The 22,778-nt window shown below is 39.0% G+C and overlaps 1 protein-coding gene across 1 annotated transcript in view; it reads right to left on the bottom strand.

Moving 5' to 3' along the window:
* The window catches only part of mlphb (melanophilin b), a 103,911-nt gene that overhangs the window by 33,103 nt on the left and 48,030 nt on the right, over positions 1–22,778 (bottom strand). Inside the window, exons 4-6 of the mRNA XM_034286695.1 lie at positions 20,532–20,671; positions 8,472–8,513; positions 4,036–4,094 (exon numbers count right to left, since the gene is read on the bottom strand). Of these exons, the coding sequence (XP_034142586.1) occupies positions 4,036–4,094; positions 8,472–8,513; positions 20,532–20,671 (241 nt within the window). The remainder of the gene's footprint in view (positions 1–4,035; positions 4,095–8,471; positions 8,514–20,531; positions 20,672–22,778) is intronic.

Below are 22,778 nucleotides of genomic sequence, written 5' to 3'. Positions count from 1 at the left end.
AGAAGATGCACAAGAATTAAACATTCCACTAAGCCATATTTTTCCAAGCCATTTTGCACCAACAGAGGTTAACGCATTCCCAAGACCACAACCCTCTCAAGATGTCGCTAGAGTGCTATGAGACAAGACAGCTATGTACATTCACCCATCCATCCTGGGAAGAACAGAGACAATTTACGTCACCCTCTACTGGACCCTGTTGGTATGCCGCAACCAAAATTCTAAAACCTAGGCACAGTGACCAAGATATACTGCAGGGCAGTTATTTAGACCATCCTTTAACTTAGCCAAAACATGGTCCATCGAGCAATTTTGCTCTCTATTTTAGGAGGCATTGAGACAATTAGAAATTGTGAGTACGGGCCTTACGTTGTGCATTGGGGGAGAAGAGTACTCCGGGATATGGTACTAGCGCTTGGGTTTTTGGTCCCGCCATACTGCCCTCTCATTTTATGTTGCGCCTAGTCCGTACATTTTGCATTTGCCCACATACTGGCTTGCTGTTCTTTGTGCCTAGATGAGGGGCTAGAGTTGCTAGGAGACCAGGGATTCTGTACTTGGGTTTTACCTCTAGTGGTGGCGATGATGGAGGGACGATTTTAGCTTCCTTTATTTTATGGACTTAGTAATAAAAATTATAGTTTTTTATTATACCTCAGCCTCCGCCTCCTTTTGGGTCACTGTTACACTGCTCTCTCCCAAATAGTAAAGCACCATAACCTTCAATTATTTCGAGTTGCTAGGGCTCTTAGTTTTACCAAGGTGGCTTTGTTCGGCAACATTTTAATTCACTCGGCCACTTAAACTAGTAAGCTAGGGTGACCAGACGTCCCGGTTTCAAGCTGGGATCCCGGGTCCTAAAATGTCTCGATTTCCAACATTCACTACCAAATTGTCCGTTTTTCACCACATTTAAAAAAATAATAATAGCCTAATAATAATACTGTAATGTTTCTGCATAAGAGTTGAAGCCTAACAACAGTGTAGCAAAGCAACAATTCTCCTTAAAGCTAAAAGATTCATGATTAGTCTGGATCATGACTACAGCTTCACTGGTTGTTATTTCATGAAAATGAGTAGCTTCCCAATCGTTTATGTATGTCGATACATACATATTAAGTCCTTTCTCCAACTTGCTAGCTGTAGCCTTGCGAATCATCTTGCAAATATCATTAACATTGTTCATTTTAGGCAACTCTTGTAAACACCTTGAATAAAAGAGTACCATTATTTTAATAACGGAGCGGCACAACCGTAAATGCAAGAGCAGTATTAAGGAGAATGCTGAAGCGGTTGTGCAGGGAGCCCACATGTGGGACAATTGCATTCCCTCTAGAGGGCCTAAGTATACGCCACTATGCGAGAGAACCTTATCTTCTTATCTCACGCCTAGCTAGCTGTTTAGTTTTTTGGCAGTGTGTGTATGTAAGGATAGCCGGCTATTAGTCCTGGCTTTGATCTCAATCAAAAAATTTACATTTTCGGATTTAAAATCAAAACACAAGCTACATGAACATGCCATTCCATTTCATAAAGGACAGGAGAATACACATTTTTAAATGATGATCATAATGGTGAGTTGACCTTTTATTTTCATGTACTGTACAGCTTGCTTTTTGTTGCTCTCTCGTTTTCATTTTTCTATACAATGTGTAAAATATTATTTCAACATTAGATCATCGGTTGTGTGGTAAATAGAGGTAATGACGTTGCAATAGGAAGTACTTGATATTAGACCTTATTATATCATTGATATTAATATATTAAATGTTTCCATTATTTTGTCAACCACATGTGTGTGAATGAATTGAATTAGCTAAAAGGTAAATTTGAATTGCACATTATTGTCTTAGCCCTGCATGCCTATTTGATTCAACTTACAAAGGATGATTAGTGGAATATGACATTTTTATGATGAGTTGTAACAAATGTTTGCAACCTACTGGTACTCAAGCACTCATGTGGAGAAACATTGCTGTTTGGTATTCTGTATATTCCACATTTATAGACCAAAAAACTAAACATTTCAATAACAGAACCATTAACCATAAGTGTATACAACAGCATTTGCCATTGTTTTAAACTTTGCTGGGTCTTCTCACTGGTAAACCATGCCGAAGTACAGAGACCTTGACACATGTTAGTGTTATACAAATCACAAACCAAGACTAACTTTAAAGAGGCAGAATGCAGAACCTGGTTTATGTCTCTAGTTTTATGTTTGCATTATGTTGCTTGTACAGGCCTAATTGATTTTACATGAGTTAATCAAATAACATTCCTCACCCCACGACTCTTCAACCAGAGAATATGCGGGGAAAAAACTAAATTGAGGGGATCTCGAAAACAAAGATCCTTTAGTTCTATGGATAGTCTCCAATTATAGTGTGTTGGGGAAAGGCATATTTCAGGATTTTTAAGCCCCTCAGTTGAGAACGTTATTCCCCTTCTTGTTTAAGCTGGAGTGAAATATGAATACTGGACTATTGGTGTACCTTTGAGTTCTAAGTGCTGAACAAACAATTTATTACAGTCTATCATAACATGCAGTTGAGTGTAGCCCATGCCTAATGTAACATCCCAAAATGTCCATATTTATATTAGTAATTGGATTGACTCTTGTTTGGGCAACCCAGAAGAATGCATAAAAGCCTGTAACTTGAGTACACATTACTATATAGTTGTGCACAAAAGAGTGAGCAGGCAAAACACATGTCTTTTATTATTTATGGGATTCACATTCCCAACTGTAGGTTAAAACAAAACATGGCAACAAAGAAGAAAATGAACTGACCCCTGTTCAAAAGTCTGCATACCCTTAGTTCTTAATACTGTGTAGTGCCCCCTTCAGCATCAATGGCCCCGAATTATTGCAGGTGGTATAGCTGCCAATTCATCTTGGCAAAATGCCTCCACTGTAACAGCTCCAATCCTTCATTGAATGCTTTCGTACAAGTCCTGAACTTTGTGTAGTGGGATATTGCACCATTCTTCAGGAAGAAAAGCCTCCAAGTCTTTTGAGGGATGAAGAAGGTGGAAATCTACTCCCACTCTGTGCTCTATAATTTCCTATAAACCTTCAAGGATGTTCAGATTTTGTGATTTGGGAGGCTGTGGAAAGAGTTTGACGTCATGCTGGTGTTCATAAAACCACTCCTGAATTTGTTTAGCAGTGTGTATGGGGGAATTATCCTGCTGGAGTATGGAAACATCATGAGGGACAATGTTTGCACCATTGGGTGCACCTGGTCCTGTTAAATGGCATCATATTCATTGGCCGTTATATGAACATGCAAAGCAATTATTGGACCCAGTGATTCCCGGGAGATGGCTGGCCATACCATTACAGATTCCCAGCCATGTTTAACAGTTGTTAGCAGATATTGTGGGCTGAAGGCATCCTTTGTCTTTTTCTAAACATAAACCCATCCAGATGTAGGAAATAGGGTGTAAGATGACACATCAGACCATATACATTTCTTTCCATTGCTTGGGGGTCCAGGTTTTGTACTACTCATACCAAGTTATGCATCTTTGTGCATTAGCCTTGGATACAAGCGGTTTCTGAATGGTAGCCCTGCCATACATTTCAGCTTTATGAAACTCATGACCTACAGTTTTTTGTTGAGACCTGGTCACAGCAGTACTGATTCAATTCTGTGGTCATTTTTGAGGCTGTACTTTTGAGGCATTGATCAGCTATCATGTTACCTCATGTTTCTTAAAAAAAAATCTAACATCAAAATGCTTATTGTCAGACCTCTTATAACTGACATATATACTATCAAACAAACCTTATGCACTTGTGTCTGTAATTGTGATTCAGTTACTTCAAAGAAACAGTTATTTTCCATGTGATGTTTCCACTGTTTTGTCCACCCACTTTATATGGCCAACTCAAACATCCTATCTTTGTAGGCTATGACATTTTCTATTTACATTGTTCTTTTGAATCCTTCATGGATGCAAAAACAGTTCATAGTAAATAATACTGAAATTCAGAAAAGAGAAAGTCTGAAAGAGAGTAAGTAATACCGTTCTGTAGTGTGGCCCATCTGCTACGGTATCCATGTTGTTCTCGTTGTAGTGATCTGCTGTGGAAGAAAAATGCCTGGTGTGAGTTGATCTTTTTTTTTTAATTCAATTCCATAAGACTTAAATTATCCCTCAAAAGGCAAATGTGCTGGGCAAAAGAGTAAATAAACTTGGTACACGCACACAAATGTCGTATAACATTTACATTTTAGGAAACACATGCAAACACTGTCTTAAGCACATTTTCAATGCTTTAGTTATTGTTTTTGTATATATAGTTTTATACCTCTGTGAATAACATGAAAAAAAATTTGTTTTAGGTTTCCGGCACAAAAACAGCACAAGCATGTAAAGCGTGAGAAAACAATGGGTTCTCAGTGTCTTTTTATGTATTTTTTTATGAGTGAGTTGCAGTATTCAGTAATATTTTTTTTTACTGGTCAGTTGAATCAGGCACCACGAGGAGACATGTAGAGGGATAGACATAGAGAGACAGAGAAGGAAAGAGTGACAAGGAGCAAGAGAGAAAGGGAGTGACTGGAAGAGAGGGAGAGAACAAAAAGAGGGAGAACAACATGATCTTAATCCAAGTAACTGAAGCTTATTTTACATGTTTTTTTTTAAATGTAATTAAGTGTATGCACGGAAGAAAGTCAATATATTTCAGTATTGTATTGAGGGTTACTACTGTTAAAAGTTCTATAATTATTTTCAACTGTTCAAGTAAGGGGGGGCTGAGGCATTCTTCTACAGTCCGAGCTGGAGTGTGCCCACAAATGTAATCCATTATAATAGATATTAAACCATCATTTTGTAAATCGTAACCGTCTAATCTAGCAAGTCCACGTGGCTGTGCATATATGCATCATGAGTTGTTAAGACTTCAGCCATAACTAAGAAATTTGCCAGTACAATCAACTACTTTCCATCTGTATTTTAATATAAATACCAAATGAAAATTCTTGTCCTTCCAACAAAAAAAGTCTGAATCCTTCTTTTGCACTGTGTATGAAAGTAATTGATACATTTGAAATACTATTTGAACCCAGGTCTGAAACAGGCCATATTCAAAATTTCCCCTGTAATACATTTCATAAGACTCTTAAATGACTTAAACCTCCCAGACTCTAATTCCGTTGTTGACATACCAGTGTGTCTGGGTGTGCCAGGAAAACACTCTTCCAGCCAACCCAAAGGGTGCTTGGTAGGGATGGTTCCCAACCTACAATACCCAATGTTCAAGCAGATTAGATCTTTTAAAGAAATTTCAATTTTACTTAACTGAATTTATTTAGCTATGAAAAAGACTTAGTTAATATAATTGAAATATAGTCGATAGTGCGATATTGATATGTGCCATTTTGTTTAAATACTTGGTTTTACAATGTTAGTTTGGGTAAACACTGCAACTACTAGCGTCTGCTTCAAGTTACAAAGTGGCACCAAGATACTGTCCCACATACACACCAGCCCAGATAGCACACATTTGTCTTGCCGATGTCAGCATAAGATCAAAAGAGTTTTAGAGCGTCGAGTGGAGGTCGGCTGTACGTGTGAACCATAGAAAGAAATGTGTGGCCAGGAAATGGGTCAGCGATGGGTTCTATGCGTTTACAATCCTGCGCGGTCTTTTCAGTGGCCGTTTATTTCCTGACCTAATTCCGATACAGACCTCATCCAGCGACATGACATTTTTGCTACAAAACAATTTTCATAGAACATAAGGTGAGTACACAAAGTCTATCTCGAAATCAAGTGAGCTATCTTAGTTATATGCGTAGGTAAGTAAATTGTGTTTCTATCTAATTATGTGAACTACAACAATGTGCGCAGTCTACCTAGCTAGCTACTAGCTAACTAAGTATACTGGTATTTTTTTAAAAACTGGTGCTTTCTATGCGTTTTCGCCTTTCGTCCAAACACAAACTGCGTTTTAGGTAACTGAAAACGGACCTTTTGAAAAACTCGTTTCAAGGTGTAGATATTCAGAAACTCAGTTTTCAGTGCTTGTAACTCCGTTTTCAGTGTTTGTCGGTGGGCCCTCTTTTATCTCCGGTTTTACGCCAGGGTGTGCGCCGTTCTCTTTTGTTTACATGAGGCGATTTTGTGCAATTGCGGACGTAGCCAAAATAGTACTGGTTTTAATCTTGCTAACAGGGCTTTACATGTTTACCCAAATGTACAGTTACTGTCCCACTATGTTGAGGAACAGAGGCAAAGTAGTGGTATTCCGATGGTTTTGCATTGTGGTCCCCTTATGCTGACAAAGCCTGGATTTTAATCACTTTGTCCAGATCTCCCCACAACCAGCCAAAGGATATAAGCAATACCCAGCACGAGTACTCTTTGAAACAGGTAATATTCTGTGTACAGCCATATTAATTTTTTCGCTAGCATGGTTAAACAAATGTTCGGCTTCAATGTCGGTGCCTACAAACAAACTTAATATGGGAGAAAATATACCTTAAGGGTTGAGAAAGGTTGCCTAAACAGCTGTGGAAAACAGCACAAACATAGCAAACGCCATTGCATTAAATGAGCAGTTAAATGAATAGTTCGATACAGGCTGCACCTTCAAATTGGTTTTGAGTATAAAATAGAAAACAATTAATTTAAACAAAAAATGTATTCAGTTTAATATCACATTAGATAGGGTATGGGCTCTATAATTAGCCGGCTAAGAAGAGCGAATGTATCTTATTGAGTGAGTGACTGAGTCCTTTTGTTAAATTGCGTAGTGGTTAGAGACGCGGGCTCTGGAAAAACAGGTTCCGCGTTCGCCTCCCCTAACAGTCAAAACATATTATGCCTGAGGTTTGGGACAGAAAAAACTTCGCTGGATACAACTTTACTTAAAAGGAAGCCTAAAATAAAACGGTTGTGGTGGATATTGGGATTTGTTCAGGATAGACAAACACATCATTTCAATTGACACAAAAGTCAGTGATCGTTAGTGATGGCCATTCGAGCCTTCATTACCATTCTTCTAGCAGCAGGATATTATGCTAGCAGTGCTAACTCTGATTTCCTTTTTCAAAATAAAAGCCATAATTGAACTGTATAAGTTAATATGGTTAACAATCTTGTCTGTACATTTTATTTTTAATGTCCGTTCCTATGTTATTCTTGTCTGTTCTTTTTCACAGACTAGATTGTTAACTAAATTGCCTTACACATTTCAATTATGGCTTTTATTGTAATAAAGACAATTAGTGCTGCCAGCATAATATACTGCTGCTAAAATAACGCGAATTAAGCGCGAATGGCCATCACTAGTTCTCGTCGCCTATATTGAAGATACTGTATCTATGTCATTCACAAATGGCTAATTAGCTGTCAAACGGCCAGTGACAAAAGATGATTTGTTCAGGATAGACAAAAACCTTGCTGGCTACAACCTTGAGTAGATACGTTATGGAAGCCTAAAATGAAACTGTTTAATATATTGCGACTTTTTCTGGTGGATTTTCGAATTATGTTTCAGGATTTGTTCAGGATTGACAAACACTTCGTTAGCAACACGATTCTCTCGTCTTTTCACTTGACAAAAATGTCAGTTATCGTCACCTATATTGATGCAGTAGTTATTGTATCAATGTAATTCATGAATGGCTAATAAGCTGTTAAAACGGCCAGTGGCAAAAGCCAAAAAGTTCATATATACTATTTGTGGTGGAGGTAAACTTAATAAGAAATGTTACTCAGTTTAACGGTAGTTAATGGTGTCTAACAAAATATTCAAACTCTGCATTATGTTAATGAGTGAAAGTAATATAATGCGAAGGGGCTATACTAATGCCCGGCATGTGTGCAGTTCAGTGGCGTAGTGGTTAACAACAATGCCTTTCACGTGGGCGACACGGGTTAGTCTCTCGAGAGGGCAGCCACAATTAACACTTTATTTCGGGCTGGCTGAACTAGACTTGCCTGGTTTCTTGTTAAGTGAGATTACCTATGCTGTATACATCCATGTTTGAAAATCGCAAATCATATCCGTAATTGCAATATTTGTCAAAGAAATCGCAATTAAATATTTTATCCAAATTGTGCAGCCCTATATGAATGCATTTCACTGTCAGAGAGACTGCCCTAATCTTACAAGTTCAAGTAAATCCACTTGAAATGCTAAGTCGAAAGCAGTAAGAGAAAAGGCAAAGTGATGGTAGTATTTTACAGAATAAATAACATTTCTGTGGCTTGTGGTGCTCTAAGAAGCTGCCTCCTGAACAAACGTACTGTTGCAAACATGGGTTTGAATCCGCTCCAGTGTTACTCTACAACTTACAGTACTTTGAAATTGACTGACTCTGGAAACCCCATGATAAACTACAGTTTGTGGAATGGATAGTTAAGGGTTCAAGACATATTTTTGTAGAATGTCTAGGGAATTACAATGAGCTTGAGACATTATGATATAATTAAGACACACTACTTACTATGACTTTCAGGCATGCTGTGAGTGTCATCTTCACGAGGCTCTGGGTGGGAGAGAGAACAAGTAAGATAAACAAAGTTCAGATCAATCAATTTAAAGGAAGGCACCTTGAAATCATGGACAATGACTGTCTCTCTGTACATAAATACACAAACAGATGTGATCTTGATTTAAATATAATTAGCTTCACTTTCTATAGTTTAACTTATCCTCATGTGTGAATAATATACTTTTTACTCCTCATCAGAATGGGAGGTCTTAAAGTAGTTTCCCAGTTGTCATTAAAGCAGAGGGTGGCTACTTATTAATATTTTTAGATTTTTTATAACACTTTTTTTTGGTTACCACATGATTCCATGTGTTATCTCATAGTTTGATGTCTTCAATCAATCACATTTATTTATAAAGCCCTTTTTACATCAGCAGTTGTTTTGTAAAAGACACTGCTTTTACAAAACACTGGCCTTAAACCCCAAGGAACAAACAACAGTAGTGTTGAATTTCACTATATTTCTACAATCTGGAAAATAAAGTAAAACTAAATATTCTAGAATGAGTATGCGTGCCCAAACATTTGACTGGTAATGTATATTAATAGTTCTAGAAGCATTATAATTGCAGGGACTTAAATATAAAAATATTAAGGTACAACCCTGTTTCCAAAAAAGTTGGGACACTGTAAAATGTATTTTAAAAAAACGAATGCAAGGATGTGCAAATAACTTTAACTCTATATTCAATAGAAAATAGTACAAAGGCAACATATAAACTGTTGAAACTGCCCACTTAAAATTTGGTGCCAACAACACTTAAAAAAAGCTGGGACAGGGGCAACAAAAGACTGGAAAAGTAATGCTAAAAATAGCCAGGTAGAATATCTAACTACTAATTAGGTTAATTGGCAACAGATCAGTAACATGACTGGGTGTTAAAAGAGCATCCCAGAGAGGATGAGTCTTTCAGAAGAAAAGATGGGGAGGGGTTCACCACTCTGTGAAAAACTGCCAGGTAGAATATCTAACTACTAATTAGGTTAATTGGCAACAGATCAGTAAAATGACTGGGTGTTAAAAGAGCATCCCAGAGAGGATGAGTCTTTCAGAAGAAAAGATGGGGAGGGGTTCACCACTCTGTGAAAAACTGCAGTGGCAAGTCGTGTAACAATGTACGAGTAACATTTCTGAATGTAAAATTGCAGAGTTTGGGTATCTCACCATCTACGGTATGTAATATCATTAAAAGATTCAGAGAATACGGAGAAATCTCTGTGTGCTAAGAACAAGGCCAAAAACCAATATTGGTTGGCCATGATCTTCGGGCCCTCAAGCATACCCTCCAGCTTCTTATCTGTGCCCAGTTCAAGAGCCGGCATTTCTGATGGTATGGGTGTGCTTGAAGGCACCATTAATGCTGAACAATATATACTGGTTTTGGAGCAACATATGCTGCCGTCCAGACAGTGTCTTCTTCAGGGAAGGCCTTGCTCATTTAGCAAGACTATTCCAAACCACATTCTACACATATCTCAACAGCAGGTCTCTGTAGTGAAAAAGTCCGGGTGCTAAACTGGGCTGCCTGCAGTCCAGACTTGTCACCCATTGAAAACATTGGCCGCATTATGAAACGAAAACACAACAAAGGAGACGGCGAACTGTTGAGCAGCTTAAATCCTATATCAAACAAGAATGGGAAAATATTTCACTTTCAAAACTACAGCAATAGGTCTCCTCAGTTTCCAAACACAGTGAGGGAAAAAATTATTTGATCCCCTGCTGATTTTGTACGCTTGCCCACTGACAAAGAAATTATCAGTCTATAATTTTAATGGTAGGTTTATTTGAACAGTGAGAGAAAGAATAACAACTAAAAAATCCTGAAAAACACGTCAAAAATTGTATAAATACATTTTCATTTTAATAAGTTAAATAGGTATTCAACCCCTGCAATCAGAAATATTTCTGGCTCCCAGGTGTCTTTTATACAGGTAACGAGTAGAGATTAGGAGCACAGTGGCAGCTGAAATCGTCAGGTATCGTCTTGATCTGCAACACAACCAGGAGGACTTTGGACAGGGACAGCAATGGGTCTTTCAAGCCAGGTACTCTTCTGGTGTGGACCAGGACCTCATGTCCTCCTATGTTTACAGTTTTTTACAATCGCTATGACAGTTTTTTCAATACATTTAACAAGTTTCCTAAACTCTTAACGCACCAACACACCTAAAACACACAATTGGCAAAACTTTTAATTTCATGCTCAAAATCACACATTGTAAACTAAACTCCAAAACTAATTTACAAAATACAATAATACACTAACACAATACACTATGTCTAACAAAACACTGCAAACATGTTTTAAAATCAAATAATTATTCAAAACACTAACACATGTTCTCTTCCAACAGGAACATTTAGTCAATCATAACACAATGACAAAAAAAACACTATCATCAGCTGAAATTACAGAAACTGCATTATTTTATGTATCAGGTCTGCCCTTATACAATAGACAGTATATTGTATTGATCATAGATTGTGTTTTGCACTGCAGTTTCCTTTGATGCCTCTCTACATTTTTGTTTTGTTGGGTTTAGTAAATGCATGCATTTTGTTTCTTTTGCTGCAGAAATTCAATACAAAAAATGAATGACCATCTTAGAGTAGCTTTATAGAATGTACAGTTTATGAAAAAAAAAAAGACAGAGACAGAATTGCTGCAGTAAAGACTTTATTTGTAAAAGGACATTGCTGCAAGATATACAAACAGAAAAAGCACTGGAATAATAACAAAAACAAAGTAATCTTCTAATCTGCCCGGTCTTCTGCATTTGGCCACATGTTCTCATCCTCTCCCTTGCCCCACTCCTCTCCCTTGTCCTTGCCCCACTCCTCTCCCTTGTCCTTGTCCCACTCCTCTCCCTTGTCCTTGTACTTGTCCCACTCCTCTCCCTTGTCCTTGTCCCACTCTTCTCCCTTGTCCTTGTCCTTGTCCCACTCCTCTCCCTTGTCCTTGTCCTTGTCCCACTCCTCTCCCTTGTCCTGGTACTCGTCTTCCTCTCCGTCGTGCAGGCATTTTTTTCTTTCTTTCTTTCTTTTCTTTGTGTTGCTCCATATTGTTCCTTTTCCACACAATATCAGCCCAAAGAGTACTCTTTTAGAACATATGATCATGCGATTGAAAGAACCTCAACACCTGAGTGTGCTTCCTAGATGGGAATCAGCTGTGATTTATATATTTGCATAACTTCAATAGCAATGGAATAAGATACAGGGAATATATTTGTGTTTCAATTCACAATATACACAGCTGTTTACCTTGACTTTAGCCTGTAAGGTTAGGTTTAGAACATGGTGTTATCTGTTCTGACATACAGTGTGAAAGCATTTGTAAATTTGACTGTAAAATTACATTGTTTTGGTCTTGGTTGAGCTTGTGTGTAAAAGAAGTTCAAGCATTTTAAATTTGTGTTAACTGTATGCATTTTGTGTCAAAGCAACAAGAAATGTGTTAATTGTATAGCCTACAAAGATGGATGTTGTGCTAGCCATGTTAAGAGTTTAGGAAACTTGTTAAATGTATTGAAAAAACTGTCATAGCAATTGTAAAAAACTGTAAAATGGAAGGAGACAGGGAACATTTTCAAAATGCATTCCTTATGTCTACAAGGATTTATAGTGGAGAAGGAGAACTGACCCTACTACCCCAGCACAATAATATAGCAGTGTAAGACCTTGGGGCTGAGACGGGGGTCCGGTGACACTGTGGCCCTATCTGGGGGAGGCCCCGGACAGGGACCAAGAGGCAGGAAATGTATCCACCCACATTGCCAAGCATCAACCAAAAGGATACCCACCAACCGCAACCACCCTGAATCAGATTCCAAACTCTCCACCATGGCCAAGACCAAAGATTGTAGACCTACACAAGGCTGGAATGGACTACAAGACAATAGCCAAGCAGTTTGGTGAGAAGGTGACAACAGTTGGTGCGATTATTCACGAATAGAAGAAACACAAAAAAACTGTCAATCACCCTCGGTCTGGGGCTCCATGCAAGATCTCACCCCGTGGAGTTGCAATGATCATGAGAACGATGAGGAATCAGCCCAGAACTACACGGGAAGATCTTGTCAATGATCTCAAGGCAGCTGGGACCATAGTCACCAAGAAACAATTGGTAACACACTACGCCGCGTAGGACTGAAATCCTGCAGCGCCTGCAATGTCCCCCTGCTCAAAAAAACACATGTACAGGCCCGTCTGAAGTTTGCCAATGAACATCTGAACGATTCAGAGGAGAACTGGGTGCAAGTGTTGTGGTCAGATGAGGCCTAAATCGAGCTCTTTGGCATCAACTCAACTCGCCATGTTTGGAGGAGGAGGAATGCTGCCTAGGACCCCAAGAACAACATCCTCACTGTCAAACATGGAGGTGGAAACATTATGCTTTGGGGACAACTTCACCGCATCAAAGGGACGATGGAAGTGGCCATGTACAGTCAAATCTTGGGTGAGAACCTCCTTCCCCAAGTCAGTGAAATGAAAATGGGTCGTGGATGAGTATTCCAGCATGACAATGGCCCAAAACACACGGCCAAGGCAACCAGGAGTGGCTCAAGAAGAAGCACATTAAAGTCCTGGAGTGGCCTAGCCAGTCTCCAGACCTTAATCCCATAGAAAATCTGAGGAGGGAGCTGAAGGTTCGAGGTGCCAAATGTCAGCCTCGAAACTAGGGTTGCACGATATTGGAAATAACTGACATTATGATATTTATATATTACGATATGAAAAAATACAGAATGTATTCAGAAAGAGCTTTGGCTATTAACCTGACAGTCTGTATCCTTCATTCTTCCCCAGCCCCATCCTCTACAATAAAAACGGTTATATTTCAGAACAGGTTGCTAGGTAGTAATATGTAACAGTAATAGTATAGCAATAGCAACAGTAGTAAAATAACTTAACAACTGCAAGATGCAGTCTGTGGCCAAAGCAGTGCAATCTTTTCAGTTCAGTTGCAGCCTTCACCATGTTCGCGGCATTGTCTGTTGTTATACAGACTAGACGACTCTCATCTAATCTCCAATCAGCTAAAGCTTCTCTCATCCCTGTTGCGATGTTCTTACTTCTCATCCCTGTTGCGATGTATGATCCTCTGGGGAAAAATCCAATTTGCAAACAGTGACTTTTCAGGTGGTAGTCCTCATTAATAAATTGTACGGTCAGACTTAGGTAGTGGACCACAAGTCTGTTGTTGCTGTATAATATTCCACTTGTAACCGCTCTGTTTCAACTTGTGCCTTGCATTTTCCGTACAGCTGTGGGATGGCAACTTGAAAATTGCACAGCCCCACCTGTTGTCAACAGAAAGAACTGCAACAGAATTATTTGTATTTCTTGAAGATTACTTCCTATAATTTATTATTTATGAATATAGCATCTTCCTAAATTGCATATAGTTTGTGTTAGGATTTTATTTCATGTTCATTGGTCCCTGTGTTGCTGCTTCAGACTGTCTTCTGCCGATTCGAGTTCGCAGTAGTAGGCCATAGGCTAAGCGCTAATGTGGGGCTAGCCCCTCTCACAATGCAATGTAAATTGAATACAAATGCTCAGAATGTTAGTGTGATCAATGTAGATCTCATGAATGTGATGCCAAGTGGGGCTGACAGCCAGTAGCCCATCTTCAAAGGGACTTCTAGCACTGTACAAAACGAACCATTAGTGCATGTATGAATTGTACAAGGATGAGATGGCCAAGCAAGTGGACGGTACATCATTTGTTGCCATACAGGCAGCTGAGACAACTGATGTCTCCTGTAAATTACAAATGGTGGTTGTGTTGCGATACATGTTGTCTGACAATACAGTGACAGAGAGGTTTTTGGAGTTTGTGGAACACAAAGATAAAACTGGAATCTACCTCTCTAATAGCATCAAGGGTGTGCTGGAACCATTGAAGCTGGGAAAAAGGCTGACTGCTCAGACTTGTGATTGTTTGGCTGTAATGAGTGGAAACATCCGAGGGGTACAGACACTAATGAAAAAGACACCCACATGCCCAGTTTGTTCACTGCTATGCTCACCAGCTAAACCTGATCTTGCAGCAACTTTGTTCAGCAAGGATGAGCATCCTAAAGGTGTTATTTTGCAAATGTAACTGCTTTTGCCGACGAGCCCGGCCGACGAGTAACCAACAGCGTCGGTGATGAAGGAGGCATGCGACACAGTCATCTCCCAGGTGGAGCAGAGGTTTTCACAAAGTGACCACCTGATCGCTGCCAAGCTGGTTGACAGCTTGCTCTTCCCACAATGTGTCCTGTCATTCCCTAAATCTGAGCTTGACTGTGCAGTGAAACTATGGCCTTTAGGAAACAAGGAAAAGTTGAAGTCTGAGTTGACCACTCTGTACTACCACACTGAGTTTCACACTGGTAAGACAGCCCTGTCTCTGTTAAGATCCATCCATGAGAACAACCTAGAGGAGGCTTTTGCTGAGACCGTCGCTCTGCTGAAAATGGTCATAACACCTATTACGACATCCGAGTCAGAGAGGAACTTATCCACCTTGAAGAGGGTAAAAACCTTCACTCACAATACCATGGGACGGCCGCAACTCAACGCATTGGCCATGTTATCCATCAAAAGCCAGCTGATTCAGCAGCTACATGATTTAATTCCCAAAGTCATCAAAAAGTTTGCCCAGCGGAAGAACCGCCATGCCACCTTTCTCTTCAAGTGAGCCCTCAGCCTGTTCAAGTGAACATATTTTATCATCCTGGCTTTGTGGTGCTGGTCTGTGGATTGGTCATCATTTTGTGCTGGATCGATTGATATAGATGGTGACGAGTGTCAGTATGTCCATGCTTATCTATTAAGGTTGTTGTCATAGAATGGATGTGTATCCCTTAAAAGTTTGTTGTGGCCTTCAGTGGTGTTGAGCTCATTGCTGTTCGCGTATGGCCCTGTAGGCACATTGGTTCTGAGCTTGGTTGCATTTCTAACTTAAGTGTGTGTGTGTGTGTGTGTGTGTGTGTGTGTGTGTGTGTGTGTGTGTGTGTGTGTGTGTGTGTGTGTGTGTGTGTGAGAGTGAGTGAGAGTGAGTGAGAGTGAGTGAGAGTGAGTGAGAGTGAGTGAGTGAGTGTGAGAGAGAAGGAGAGCAATTACATAAGGTCTCTCTCACTCTCTCTCTCCAGTATGTGTACTACAACACCTGGTAGAACCAAGTCGCTCTGTCGTTAAACGTGTTTTGCGGACCCACGCTGTTTGTTGATGTGTTAAATAAACACAGCAGTAGCAAGAGGGAGGTTTACTGGTATGTATCCTATATTTTGAAATGGTTTGTGCCCCACCAATATTTTACATATAAAAACGCCACTGGGTGTAATACTGGCGAATGCAACCAAAATAGATTTTTGCTTTGGATAACTTTGAGATGCTTTGCACTCGTCATACGAAGATTTGTGGTGCTGCCTTAGATGATCGAACACATTGGTCGTGTTGCCTCGTCTTGTGGCCACAATTGCAAGGTACTGTCGACAAAGTTCCTGTTTTTGGTCAACATCCTGTCTGTAGCTGAAATTTTTCCATATAATTGACGATGCATTTCTTTTTGCAACCAAATTCTCCATTTGGGTCTTTTTTGCCTGTTCCTCGCTCACCATTTCGTCACGTGCAGGAAATGACCTTATATCAGACAGATATAATGCTAGTTTTCCATTTGAAAAAAATATATATTGTAGACTGATATATATATATATCAGCTACAAGAAACGTCTGACCTCTGTGATTGCCAACATGGGTTTTGCCAAGTACTAAGTCATGTTTTGCAGAGGGGTCAAATACTTATGTCATTCATTAAAATACAAATCAAGTTATAACTTATATAATTATAATTTATATAGTTTTTCTGGATATATAATATTTTGTCTCTCATTGTTCAAGTAAACCTACCATTAAAATTATAGACTGATTATTTCTTTGTCAGTGGGCAAACGTACAAAATCAGCAGGGGATCAAATGATCTTTTTCCTCACTGTACAAGGTATTGTTAAAAGAAGAGGTGATGCACAAAAGTGGTAAACGTGCCCCTGTCCCATGTTGTCTTTGTACTATTTTCAATTAAATATAGGGATAAATGATTGGCACATCATTGCATTCTGTTTTTATTAGCATTTTATTCAGCTTCCCAACTTTTTTGGAAAGTAATAGCTAAGTTTGTGAGTAACTTTTAAGGATTGCCTTCTTACCAAAGAAGAAGCATGCAAAGTTTGCTAGCAAGAGTAAAATATAGTTCCTAGGTAGCTGTTCTTGTGAGAAGAATTTTTCAAAGATAGCTGTCTTTAGCCTAGCTGTCTGTACTACTAGACCATGTAATAAATAGTAGATACATATTTTAACTATTTACAGTAACGACTGTTCATTAATAATCAATTAATATTCGAATGGTTGTGACTATTATATAACCTTGAATTTAATTGAACTGATAGCACATTAATTAATTAAGTAAGAAGGCTGAACTGCTATTTTGAAGGGTGATTGTTTTGGCTGTGTTTCCGGCCAGTGTCAGGCATTCCAAATTTAGCTCCACCCTCTGTAAAAATGAAATATCATCTTGTTTTTTTGTCTTATTTGCCAAAAATAAATAAAAATGAATACGATACTAAGCCTTTCCTTTCCTTGTTCTTGCTTGTTCCATTTTGACAGAGAAAGAAATGATCCAAATGTACATGGACTGTTAAAGTGATAATGCAATGGGCGGGTTGAACAAGTTAAACAGTAATGAAGCAACAGCTAGAGGGCTAGCCAGATCCTCCCTCCAGGATATCCGGGGGAGGAAGATCCCACTGGCCACAGACACAGAGGACAACTTTCTGGAATTTGGGTGGAAGGCCAATGGAAAACTGGACGCTCTGGCTGCTATCTTCAGAGTCAATTCAAACTGGCGAAACCTCAATGAGTTACACAACTGGACAGATGTGGCGCTCAGAGGAGAATGACTGAAACACAATTTGAGCCAGCAAGGTGAAACAAGTGGCATCACCCACAGTACAGATCAAGGTCAAATGCTATATTTCTCTTTTTATTACACACATGCAGACACATTATAACTGCTGCCCAAATGTGTTGGTGTAAATTAGGAATATACTTTTTACATACTCATCCACTTCCCTGAAACACGTTTTGAGAGTGGGTTCAGAGCCAGGGATTCTCTAATTGCATTGGTAACCGGTTTATAACAGCAATAAGGCATCTTCGTGGTTTGTGGAATATTGTCAGCATACTATGGCTATTCTCTGCTCCTAAGAACAACTCTTAACCATTGTATATTTGCCATATGACACACCCCTTTCATGCCTTGTTTCTTATAAACACAACTCAGCGAAAGTTGGCTTAGATGTCACTGATGATAGAGAAGACACTAGATATTGTTGTTTGGGGAGGCCTGAGGATGTGCTTGTTTTGTAAGTGGGCTGCTTATTTGGTCACTACTTTAAGGCATTGGTTTGCAAGGTACTGAAAGATCTTTGTAATTTTGTAATCCTGTTTGAAGCTAATTTGATTTGTGGATTTAAATAAAGAATTCTAAACGTTTTTGTGCACGTCTAAACTAAGTATGTGCGCACGTATGCGTGAAGTCAAAGTGGTACGTGCTTGGAATTAAACTTGTTAATATCTTCTAGAAAAAATTGGAAGGTTTGAATGTCAAATGTGTTTCTATGAACTATAGTTCTCAATGTGTGTATACGATTCACAGAAACACTGACTCATAATGTGTGTATATATATATACAGTACATTTATGTTTATCTTAAAGTGTGAAATAATATACATGTAAATTGAATGCTTTATTTGGCAGGAAAGTGTTACTCTGAAATCAGTACTCTGAAAGAGCAGTAAGATTCAAACCCATGCTGAAGCAGCTAATGTGCAGCAGAGGCAGCAGCTTAGACTGTTGGACCCCAGGCAACAGTATGAATGTACATTTGCCCAAATATGTGTTACTAATTGAACAAAACCAGAAAAAGTATCTTTGTCTTTTACTTTGTACCTGGCCAACTGAACCCAGAAGGATTTGATCAACCAGAGACATTTAATTCCAGGCTCAGAGTGAGACATGTGATTATGCGATCACACGGACAGCTGGGCATAGCCAACTAGCTCCCACCACATCCTGTCGATAATCCTTCAGAATGACTCAGCATGTACCACCACTATAATTTTATATTTGCATTTTCATGTCTTAATTTAAGCAGTGTCAAAAAATTATCTTTTTCAATATGCTTTGGGTGTTGCTAGCGGATAAACATCATTGTATAGTTAACACCATGCAAATAAAAATGTGTTGTGCTTTTGATTAAATTAATAGATTCAAAAAATATATATATTAAACAATAGACAACTTTTAATTGCCATGACAATATATCTAGTAACATAAGCAATGTCTGAACTGACCATGTCATATTGGAAAAGACGTACTGTAGTGGTCAAGGACCAATGGCAGGACATTAAGATCATATCTGGGCCTTTATGTACGTCGGTCCTCGTAACGCTGCTTCACACACAGCTGTAGGAATCCAGTGCCGGAAAAATAAAAAAAGATTGAAAAGATTAAGTCCTTCTGTCCTATTTGGCAGGCAGCGTCATGAGAAGGGTTTATGGATTGAAAAAAAAGAGAAAAACATCTTTCTTGTGATTCTGAATTCACAGTGGGCCAGATGAGAAGTGAATCACTACTACATTTTTGGAAATCCCCCACAAACTCAAAGGCATTATACAAAGATGCTTGAAACGCTATATAACAGAATATAAAAGCCACCGCATTCGATATCAGACAAATTAATTTCAAATAGTTTATTGGTAGGATTAGAAGGGAATTAGCTCTGGATAACTGCAGAATAACTTAAATGTACACCATTTAAAGTGGTTATAAACACAACCATGTAAAACCTGTGTATGAAGCAGGTAGCCTAGTGGTTAAAAGCATTAGGTAAGTAAAAAAAAAAAAGGATGCTGGAACAAGCTCCTGAGCTGACAAGGTGGAAAATATGCAAACCAGTTCCTGAACAAGGCAGGAAATCCAATTTGCTTCAGGTTCATCATAAATAATAGCTCATAGGAAGAGTGGGATATACAAACAACACATTTCCATTTTACACATGCATGTGTGAAAATGACAATTAATATAGGCAGCCACAACATAAACACAAATTTCAGAAAAAAAGACTTGTTGATGCATACCTCACTGTAATTGACATGACATTGAGTATGTTTATTCACAATATTCATTCTATGAAAAAAGTATGGAATCTTAATCGGGGTAAGGTCAGAACTGTAGAAACCATTGCATAAATAAAACTTATTCTCCCTTAAAGCAATGGCCTGTGGAGCGATTACGTGATATTTGTTCATTTCATATAGCAGGGGAATAGGAGAAACAATCTGATATCCTTAGCAGCTAACTCAATAACAGCTAGCTAGCTTTACAAACCAGCTAACATGGAATTCACATTTTCATAGCCTGCCCTTGGTAAAACTGTTTAATTTTTCAGCTTTGATATTATGGAAATCTTACTTTAGCTTTCAATCTGTCAACATTTCAGCTACTCGTCAGAAGCTTAAACCACTAGGCTACCTGCTGTGATTACAGCAACTGTATCTTAGAAAATAATCTTTCAGTACTAACTTGTCCAAGCTCAAAAATAACAAGTTTAATGTGATTGAACCACACAACTAGAAGCCTGTATTGGCAAAAGTTTTGTGTATGTATAAATATTAATTCCTTCCATAATGACCAGAGATCATTAATATTCAGGCATTGTATAAGGCAGCTGAGGCTCTAGAAAGATTTTTCATTTATTGTGGATTTAGCAAAAGCTCCAGCAATCCAACTGCCTACTGTATGCAGACCCAGGGGACTCTGTTGTAATGCGTCCATGTGCTATGGGGTTTCCTTAGGGCTTATACAAGAGTGAAAGGTTCTACAAAGCGTTGATGTAGGGGGGATAGAGTCTCTGAAGGGCTGGTGCAGAGATGGGCATGGAACCCTACTTCACCTACCTCTCAGGTCACTCTGGGAGACGCTGAGATCTCCACTCAACCTCTTGTAGAGAGAGCGCATAACCTTGGCACTCCCAAAGCGCTTGAAGCGGGAGCGCACGTTTGCGTGGTACCATTCCAGAGTGCCAATCTTTAGAACCCTGTAAAAAGAGAGAAAGAGAAGAGAGACAGTGAGAGCAAAAGAGAGTGGCTTAGATAAGCATTATACAGACAGACTGATGGATGAGCAGAGACAGATGGACAGAAACAATTTTGTAACGCTGTACAGTCTTATAACTAAGTGCTTTGATACACTGAGACTAGTGGCAACTGAGTTGCCACTAACGTAAATCAGATGAAACCTGAACTTTACCAGATATTAAAACATTCAGTGGTTTGTTGTATGTACAGTGGCTCTCAAAAGTATATGGGCCATTCCGCCAAATCAGTGCCTTTTCTGTCCTCAGGCCATTACATGCATAAATATACATGCAGTGTCTGTATAATACATTATATTATTAAGCAAAGTGTATTTGATGATGCATCATGATTAGAATCCTTCAGAAATCTTTATTTTTTCTTATTATTGTGTGACTCTATTTAAAAAATGTCATATCCCCAGGTTTTCACTCAGTCCCGTTACTCTGACGCTTTCCCCCGTATTAAAATGTGGGACATTCCACAAGTCACATAAGCATCAGGAAGTAGCATCATTTGAGTCTCCCGAAGTCCATGGCAAGACCAAAAGTTGGTTCCCACACTTTTTGTTTCCTGTATTTTATTACCATATTATAAGTATGACTGAGACTGTCAATCTAAACATTCAGTAGTGTAACCTAAATTATATCTTAGATGTTATTATGTATCTTATTTTTAAAGATAGTTGCTGAAGTAATTGTTCTCATGATATTATCATTGATGCCATGTGGCTACATTTAATGTATTTGTGAATGTTATGCTAAAAGCTCAGTCCTGTTACTTTCAGTCCTGTTACCCATATGAAGGATAACAGGACTGAATAAAAGTGAGACTTGTTGATGCATACCTGTGAGAAATTTTTATAATTTAACCATTTTAAATGTGTCTGGTATATACACTCACCTAAAGGATTATTAGGAACACCTGTTCAATTTCTCATTAATGCAATTATCTAATCAACCAATCACATGGCAGTTGCTTCAATGCATTTAGGGGTGTGGTCCTGGTCAAGACAATCTCCTGAACTCCAAACTGAATGTCAGAATGGGAAAGAAAGGTGATTTAAGCAATTTGGAGCGTGGCATGGTTGTTGGTGCCAGACGGGCCGGTCTGAGTATTTCACAATCTGCTCAGTTACTGGGATTTTCATGCACAACCATTTCTAGGGTTTACAAAGAATGGTGTGAAAAGGGAAAAACATCCAGTATGCGGCAGTCCTGTGGGTGAAAATGCATTGTTGATGCTAGAGGTCAGAGGAGAATGGGCCAACTGATTCAAGCTGATAGAAGAGCAACTTTGACTGAAATAACCACTCGTTACAACCGAGGTATGCAGCAAAGCATTTGTGAAGCCACAACACGCACAACCTTGAGGCGGATGGGCTACAACAGCAGAAGAGCCCACCGGGTACCACTCATCTCCACTACAAATAGGAAAAAGAGGCTACAATTTGCACGAGCTCACCAAAATTGGACAGTTGAAGACTGGAAGAATGTTGCCTGGTCTGATGAGTCTCGATTTCTGTTGAGACATTCAGATGGTATAAACATTCAGAATTTGGCGTAAACAGAATGAGAACATGGATCCATCATGCCTTGTTTACCCCTGTGCAGGCTGGTGGTGATGGTGTAATAGTGTGGGAGATGTTTTCTTGGCACACTTTAGGCCCCTTAGTGCCAATTGGGCATTGTTTAAATGCCACGGCCTACCTGAGCATTGTTTCTGACCATGTCCATCCCTTTATGACCACCATGTACCCATCCTCTGATGGCTACTTCCAGCAGGATAATGCACCATATGCACCATATGGGCCAACATTTCTAAAGAATGCTTTCATCACCTTGTTGAATCAATGCCACGTAGAATTAAGGCAGTTCTGATGGCGAAAGGGGGTCAAACACAGTATTAGTATGGTGTTCCTAATAATCCTTTAGGTGAGTGTACACTACTGTTCAAAAGTTTGGGGTCCCTTAGAAATGTCCTTGTTTTCCAAAAAAAATTTTTTTTGTCCATTTAAAATAACATCAAATTGATCAGAAATTCAGTTTAGAAATGGTTAATGTTGTAAAT

Source organism: Esox lucius, chromosome 16, assembly GCF_011004845.1.
Source record: "Esox lucius isolate fEsoLuc1 chromosome 16, fEsoLuc1.pri, whole genome shotgun sequence".
Taxonomy (NCBI): domain Eukaryota; kingdom Metazoa; phylum Chordata; class Actinopteri; order Esociformes; family Esocidae; genus Esox; species Esox lucius.
This window is presented reverse-complemented; position numbering and strand designations above follow the sequence as displayed.